The sequence below is a fragment of the Chelonoidis abingdonii genome, chromosome 11, assembly GCF_003597395.2.
Source record: "Chelonoidis abingdonii isolate Lonesome George chromosome 11, CheloAbing_2.0, whole genome shotgun sequence".
Lineage (NCBI taxonomy): Eukaryota > Metazoa > Chordata > Testudines > Testudinidae > Chelonoidis > Chelonoidis abingdonii.
This window is the reverse complement of record NC_133779.1, coordinates 59,184,154-59,192,567: the sequence shown is the minus strand read 5'-3', so window position 1 is coordinate 59,192,567 and position 8,414 is coordinate 59,184,154. Positions and strand designations below refer to the sequence as shown.

General features: G+C 55.0%; 1 protein-coding gene across 1 annotated transcript; it reads right to left on the bottom strand.

Annotated features, from left to right (window-relative positions):
• Positions 1-7,454: 7,454 nt before the first annotated feature.
• LOC116833664 (free fatty acid receptor 3-like) lies at positions 7,455-8,414 on the bottom strand. Its single transcript, XM_032795334.1, has one exon. It carries the CDS (start codon positions 8,412-8,414, stop codon positions 7,455-7,457), a length of 960 nt encoding a protein of 319 aa, XP_032651225.1.

Below are 8,414 nucleotides of genomic sequence, written 5' to 3'. Positions count from 1 at the left end.
TTGAGAACTGTAACATCCATTGAGTGGAGAAAACTGCTAGATCTAAATACTGCCTAATGTCTTAGAGGTTGGAGATTTAGACTGCACGTTTATTTTATTTTCTTTGGTGACTATCTCTAACTTTTGTGCCTACCACTTACAATCACTTAAACTCTCTCTATCGGCAGTTAATAAATCTGTGTTATACGTTATCTAAAACAATGAATTTTGGTTGAAATGCTTGGAAATCTTAGCTCAGTTAACACAAGGTGTGTTCATGTCCTCTCCACACGGAGAGGCCCGGAGGAAGGGGGATGAACTGGACAAAGAACTTACACTGCTCAGGCTTCTAACCAATGCAGGATGGTATAGCTGCAGGGTCCTAGGCTGGGGAGAATTGCCTGGAGCCTCTCTGGTTTTGGTTCATGAGTGACTGAAGGCAGCATTTCATGTAACTCGGCTGGGTGTTTCCTTCCCTGGGGATGGCTGTGTAAGCCAGCCCTTTGTAGCTTGTTGCCACATCACAGAGTGAGCGTGAACCCAGACTGGTGGGGCAGAGAACGCAGGGGTATCTGAGTTCCAGGTTGCACACCAGGGATCCTGTCACACCCTCCCAGGACTGCAGATAGAACCCAGGAGTCCTGGCTCCAGTCCTAATCCACTAGATCCCACTTTCCTCCCTGAGCTGGGAGAGTACCAGGAGTCCTCCTTGTAGACCCTCTGCTCTAACTCTTAGATGCCCCTCCCCTCCTTACCCGTAGCCATGTGAGCCCCGGCCTCCCGTTCCATTAGCTGACACTAGACATAAGCCCGGAATTTATGTAGCCGGCTTCTGTATTTACTTAGCTCAGTTTCCTGTTCAGCCAGTGGCAGGCATGGGGGGGCTCGAGGGCAGCACCAGAGAGAGAACAGAGAGTCTGGGATGCATGAGATCCTGTGAGCAAACACACAGGGATGGGCTGCAGGGGGCAGGCCGAGCAGGCACCCTGAACAACAGGGAAGTGTTTGTTCCTCAGAAGGAAATTTACATAAATATCATCAAACGTGGAAGGAAGTGAGGTCTAGTGGTTAGAGGGTGGGGGACTGGGAGCCAGGACTCCTGCGTCCAATCCCTGATTCTAAGGGAGTGATTTTGTGATAAAAATAGGAAATAAGGAGTCAATGCACAGAACTAAGAAATACAACCCAGGATTCTTGGCCTTTTAGCCCCACTAGACCCCACTCCTCTCCCAGAGCTGGAGAGAGAACCCAGGAGTCCTTACTCTCAGCCCCTGACTGCTCTAACCGCTAACCCACACTCCCTTCCCAGAGTTTGTAATAGGAGAAGTTGACAAGCCTCTCCCGTAAAGTAAACCATTGTCTGAGCCTGGCCAGTCCCTGGCTTCTCTACCAACCATGGTGGGGCTAGTGGGTTAGAGCAGGGGATTGGGAGCTAGAACTCCTGGGTTCTATCCTTGGCTCTGGGTGGGGAGTGGGGTCTAGTGATCAGAACAGGGGGCTGGGAGTCAGGGTTCCTAGGTTCTCCTGGACTATAAGGTGGATAGAAAGCTGGCTAGATTGTTGGGCTCAGCAGGTAGTGGTCAACAGCTCAATGTCTAGGTGGCAGCTGGTATCAAGCAGAGTCCTGCACTTAGGATGGATGAATCCCATGCACTGCTACAGGCTGGGGACCGACTGGCTACGCAGCAGTTCTGCTGAAAAGGATGTGGAGATTACAGACAATAAGCTGGACATGAGTCCCCAATGTGCCCTCGTTGCCAAGAAGGGCTGCATTAGTAGCAGCATTGCCAGCAGATCGAGGGAAGCGATTATTCCCCTCTGTTTAACACTGGTGAGGCCAGATCTGGGGTATTGTGTCCAATTTTGGTCCCCCCACTACAGAAGGGATGTGGACAAATTGGAGAGAGTCCAGCAGAGGGCAATGAAAATGATTAGGTGGCTGGGGCACATGATTTATGAGGAAAGGCTGAGGGAACTGGGGTTATTTAGTCTGCAGAAGAGAAGAGTGAGGGGGGATTTGATAGCTGCTTTCAACTACCTGAAGGGGGTTCCAAAGAGGATGGAGCTCAGCTGTTCTCTGTGGTGACAGATGACAGAACAAGGAGCAATGGTTGCAAGTTGCAGTGGGGGAGGTCTAGGCTTGATATTAGGAAACACTATTTCACTAGGAGGGTGGTGAAGCACTGGAATGGGTTCCCTAGGGAGGTGGTAGAATCTCCATCCTTAGAGGTTTTTAAGGCCTGGCTGGGATGATTTAGTTGGTGTTGGTCCTGCTTTGAGCAGGGGGTTGGACTAGATGACCTCCTGAGGTCTCTTCCAACCCGAATATTCTATGATTCTAGGAACAGGGCTGAATGTATACGCCAGCCAGCACATCTTTCCAAGAGTCGTACCCTCCTGCACTTAGAAACCGTCAGTTCCTCCCCTCTCTCTAATGGAGGGAAACCCACTTTCCCTCCCAGCCTGTCTGGCTGCTCAGATGTGGTGGATCGGACCTGACGGTTCCATTCCCAGAACCCTTTGTAATGCAGCTGCTGCCGGGCGGGATGGAATCGTCCCTTTGAGTCTCTATGGGTAGGAGACCCATTCTGTGGGGGATGGAATGACCACGCCCCACATCCTGACTGGCACCTCCCCATCCCAGTGCTGGGTGCCCCCCGTATGTGGACTGTTGTGTTCTCCTGTCTTGGGATTCTCCTCTCCCTGTCCCCACCATGCACTTGCTCAGCTGAGTTAGACAAATTTCCATCTTCCCGGTCCCCTCCTTCGGTCAGATTCGCTCAGCCCTGTTGCCCAGTGCAGGGCGAGCGTGTTGAAAAAGTGAGTCACAAACTTTCACCTCTGTTTTACCAGTGGAAGAACAGACAGAGGAGATGGCCATACTGGAGAAAGAACCCAGGAACCCTGACTCCCTGCCCCCTACTCTAATGATTAGACCCCACTCTTTGCCAGAGCTGGGGCTAGAACCCAGGAGTCCTGACTTCCAGCCCCCACTGTTCTAACCACTACACCTCACTCCTCTCCCACATTGGAGCTAGAATCCTGTGGTCAGCTGAGCCAGCAATCTCCCTTTTACTTTGTGGCTTGTCTGTTTTTTGATTTTGCAAAAGCAAAATTAAACTTTGCACAGAGGTTTGGACATGTCTGGTAAAGGCAAATACACATCCTAGCTTGCACCGCCCTAGCTTTAACCAGTAGACCCCACTCACCTCCTAGAGCTGGGAAAGGAATCCAGCTCTCCAGTTCTTTTTCTGGTCTCTCTCCTCTAACCCAGTCTTCTTCCAGGGTCAGTGATAGAACCCAGGAGTCCTGAATCCCAGCCACAACCCCTGCTCTAACCTCTAGACCCCACTCCCCTCCTTACAAGCCCTGACCCAGGCAGCTAGAGAGCCCATCCTCACCTCCTTTCCAGCAGTCAGTGCACTGAGAGCCTGCAGAAGGGCTGGAACCCAGGTGTCCAGGCTGGAACCCAGGTTTCCAGGCTGGGAGCCACCTCAAGTGATGTGTCAGGGACGAGCTGGTAGCTGGTCTCCTGCGTCCCGGCTGGGGAGCGAGTTTTCTGTAGCCCAGGGGCTGGTTGCGTTGTGTCTGTGGGTGTGCCCCAGAAAACCCCACTGGTCCCTCTGCTTGGAAATCCACGCAGAAAGGATGAGAGATGCAATCGTTACTTCCTCGTGCCTTATAGGAGGTGTGATTTGGCACATCCTTGAGACGGCGTAGTTTCCCCCCCCCTCACCTGGTTACTGCACCCTACTGTGGGCGAGGACTCCTGGGTTATTTTTCTGGCAAGGGGAGTGGAATCTAGCAGTTACAGCAGGGCGGGTTGGGAGCCAGGACTCCTGGGTTGTATCCTCAGTTCAAGCAGGGCGGGGGGTCTAATGGTTAGAGCCAGGATGGGGGCTGGGAGCCAGGATTTCTGGGTTGTCTCCCTCTTCCAGGAGGGGAGTGATGTCTAGTGGTTCTACCACAGGGAACGGAGGAGAGGCTGTGCTGAATTTAGGGTTCTTTGATCTCCCGGGCTGCAGCATCTTTCAGAAGCGCGATATTAAATAAACAAACAAATCCAAGTTCATATTTCTTCGCTCGGGCTCCGGGGCACATAAAAACCCTGCACGGAGCACCGAGACATGAACGGTGACCACAGCTGAGTGGAAGGGAATCCTGACTGACTGCTAAAGACAGAGGCAATGGGGCCATATCCCAGCTGGGGTCAATCAATATAGCTCCCTTGGAGTCAATGGGGCCAGATCCCCCTTGGTGAAAATCAGCTCCATTGGTTTGATGAGCGAATGCCAGGAAAACAATGAGACGTCCCAAGGCTTTGCAAGGCATCCCAAGGCATCTTGGCCAGGGGTCCTGGGTGAGGGGATGGGGTCCCCAGCCTCAGCCCCCCACCCCATGGCCTTGCTTTGGGGAGGGATGAATCAGCTCCAGGAATGCAGACCCTCACCCCGGCCTCGTGCAGGGCTCTGGGTCCAGTGTCCTGTCCCTCCCCCATGGTGGAGCCGCATCAGTTAGTATTTGCATAGTTCTGATAGCATCGGTGCTGTGAGACAAAGGTGACGTCCGGGACAGACGGACGTTCATGTGGGAGGGCCACAGGCTGGCTTACCTGTTCTTCCAGAGGGGAGATGGGTTACAGATGGGGCCGTTTAGCACTGCAGGGTTCATGCTTGGCATCTATGCACCCACCCTCTGCTCTTTTGCCATGATAGTCCTTGGCCCAGGAATCCAGGCCCTGGGCCCTTCCCCCAGCTCTAACCACTAGACCCTACTCCCCTCCCAGAGCTGTGGAGAAAACCCAGAAGTCCTGGCTCCCAGCCCTACCCCACCCCCCAGCAGCTCCAACCAATAGACCCCAAGCAGAGGAGCCAAATCCTGCCTGCCCCATGATGGTCGGTTGCCCCATTAGCTGCAGGGAAGTTAGTCCGGGCGGGTTCTGCCCCTGGCGAGACAGGAGGAAATGGATGCCCACATGCTGCCAGAGCTCGTGCTGCACCCAGTGCAGGGACTTTGTGGTCAGGGCTGATATGGGGCCTTTGTACAACCCTCAGCACCCAGACTTCTGGAAAATCAAACGGCGCTACAAGCTTCTGCCCACAACATTTCTACAGATTTCCCCTCGGGGGCGCTGGGCCAGATCCAGCCCCAGGGCAAGGACTGGCTGGCTCTGGGGGAGTGGGGAATCATGAGGGTTGGAGTGGGAAGCATTTAGCTAGCTGGTGCCAGAGGGAGGGCTAACCCTGAGAGTCCCCTCCTTTCCTCTTGCCTAGCCCAGCTCCCAGCCCCACCTGCTCTAATGCATTAGGCCTCAATCTTCTCCTGGAGCTGGGGGTAGAACCCAGGAGTCCTGGCTCCCAGCCCCTCTGCTCCAACCCACTAGGCCCAACTCCCAGTAGAACCCAGCAGTCCTGACTCCAGGCCTTTCATGTCTCTCCCCGCCTTTGCTATGACCCCGGCAGGCTGGCGTGGGTGCCCAGCGTCCAGGTGCTCGCTGTGACAGAAGGCAAGGCAGACTCGCTGGGGGACATAGCGGGGGGCTACATGCAAGGACCCTAATGCTGAGCTCACCATGGCCCCCCTTCCTTTGCCCAGTTCTGAGAAACAGACACCCCCCCTCCTGCCCCAAGACACGGAGAACTGGTTCCATCTCACACAGGGCGGAGGCCTCATTGGCACGGCCACAGGTGCCCTGGCACCTCATATTGGACATCAGCCCAGCCGGGGTTATGTTCTGTCAATGGGATTTTTTGTTAGTGACACTGGGGTTTATTATTTCTTTACAAGCCCGCTGGGGAAAATCTCATAACATTGGGCAAAGGTCATAAAATTCCTTGTGAACAAAGGGCCCCATTGAGTGAGACTTCTCCACCATCTTGGGAGGCAGATTGGCCTTGTCACTGGTGGGGCTGGGCCCTGTCTCCCTTGAAAAGGCCCCCTCCACCCCTGAGAAGTCAAAGACTCCAGTTAGACTAGACTAAACCTGTATCCCAGGGAGAGATGAGGAGAGACAGAGACCAAGGCCCCTGAGCAGAGGGCGTCTCTGGGGCCACTCGTAACATTCCACGTTCCACAGGCGAAGCCCTCAGCTGCTGGGCTAAACACAGCCGAGCGACTGGGACACGAGGCAGATATTACTCAGCAACCTCGACACGCCTCCACCTTCCCGGTGTGCACTCCGCTGGCGCGCTGCAGCTACACAGGGTGGACTCCTTTCTGCAGTCAGGGCTGCCCAGTGACAGGTCCCATCAGCCGGGGGAGTGGAGAAGCTGGTCTCCTGGAAGGACAGGAGAAGTCACATCACCCTACCTGGCCGTGGTCTATTGCTCATTGCAAGAAGCTGGGCTGAGTTTCTAAATCTCCTGCCTCCAGCCCACCCCAACATGGAGGGCCGTGGAGATCAGCCGGGTCTTAGAGCACCATGGAGAGACCCCATCTTGTTGATGAGCTCTGAGGCCTGGCATGGGGAGCAAAGAATAGACAGATGGGTCCCATCAATGCCCCCATTTCAGGAACCCTCAGCGTGCCCGTCCACCAACAACCTCCTGAGCATCACCCTCCTGGAAGCAGCATGCACCTCCATGACAACCACCCCACAGTTTGTCTACCAACCCTGAACGGGCTAGGTCCTGACCAGCAGCAATTGTGGGTGACCAATTTCCAGATGACGAGAGCCAGGTGCTTCTCCATGCTGAAGGAACTCTCCTGTTGCTATTCCACCCCTGCAGCTCCGGGGTGAGCTCTGGGCAGATCTCTGGGGGCCTGGCCTGTCACCCTGAAGTGCTGCCACCCCACTGCTGCTCACTCCAGGTTGGGTGGTCCTGTCCCACTGGTCAGTGCTAGTGGACAGAGCCCAGAAGTGGTGCCCCACCAAGGGAACTCACTCCTGGGAGCCCATGGACACAAACTAGCTGCTTGATTTACTCTCTTATCTGTATATTATGGCTGTTTCCAGTGCCACCCGCTCTGTGATGGGCAGTACACGTGCATTTGCCTGTTTGTATTACTGACCACCAGGATCCTGGTGTCCAGAATGCTGCCCCATAGCCAGAGGTTTGGAAGTGTGTCTGGCTTGCCAAAGCCAAGCCAGAGGACCCGTCAGTCCCAGAATTCTAAGGGCATCCCACAACATGTGAAATCCCAGGATGCATAGAGGCGAGTGGCGGGAGGTTGCGGCAAAAAATGCTTTCCTGGAAGGCTGTGTGTTTATTTGGTAAGTGCGTGGCCAGCGGGGCTGTGTGGATGCAATGATTCAAAAGGGAAATTACTTAAGCTGGTGCAAGCCAGTGTTCACACGTAGCTTTGGGAGAGTTATCCCTGATTAAAGCGGAAACACCAAACCTGAAATAACTTGCAAGCGTAGACAAACCCTCGTTTGGGAATTTTCCTTCCCAGCCTTCAGTTCAGGGCTGGCAGGAACCATAACATGTCCTAGACCTTGTGGAGGTGAAACTGTGGTCCCTACCCCATCCATCTCACTGCAGCGTCTGTGAATCCTCCGTGGCCACATTCTCCGTGGCCTCCATCCAGACCCCAGGGCAGAGCCGGCCAAGCTGGAGCTTCTCCCAGGCAGCCTGCAGACATTCCAGGCAGATCTTCTGGAAAGGCGAGGAGGAGAAGTAGAAGATGATGGGGTCTAAGCTGGCGTTGAAAGTGCTGAGGAGCAGGACGTAGACTCTCCACTCTGGGCTCTTATTCTCCATGTAGCCCATCACGTGGGAGATGTTGAAGGGGGTGAAGCAGACCAGAAAGAGGAGAAATGTAGCTGCCACCAGCCTGGTGGCCCAGCGCTTCCTCCTGGGGCTCACCAGTGGCAGGGAGCTTATGATGATGATGAATCTGGTGTAGCAGAAGGTGGTGATGCCCAGTGGAAGGCAGAAGAGGACCAAGAACATCTCCAGGCGGACGGGCAGCAGGACTGCCAGCTGGTGGTCAGTGAAGGTGGCGTAGCAGCGGGTGAGGTTGCCCGCTGTGTCATTGCCCCTGGCCTGGTACTGGACTACGTAGATCACGCTGCAGTGGGAGAAAGCAGCCACCCAGAACAAGGCCACGGCCACCACAGCATAGGACGGCCAGCGCCTCGCCTTGTAGCGGAGGGGGAAGGCCACGCTGAGGTAGCGGTCAACGCTGACGCCAGTGAGCGAGAGGGTGGTAAGGTAGATGCTGCTGAAGAAGAGGAGGCCGGAGAAGAGGCAGAGGAAATCTGGCATCTTCCACTTCATCTCCCAGGAGGCCTCGGCGATGCGGATGGGCAGGAAGGCCAGCAGCACCAGGTCGGACACCGTCAGGTTGAGGAGCAGGACGTCGGCTGGCAGCAGGCGCCGGCGGGCCTTCACCACGAAGATGCAGAAGGCCAGCAAGTTAAGGGGCAGGCCTGTCACAAAGGTCACCGTGTAGACGGCCAGGGAGAGCTGGGAGCTGCTGATGGAAGGCAT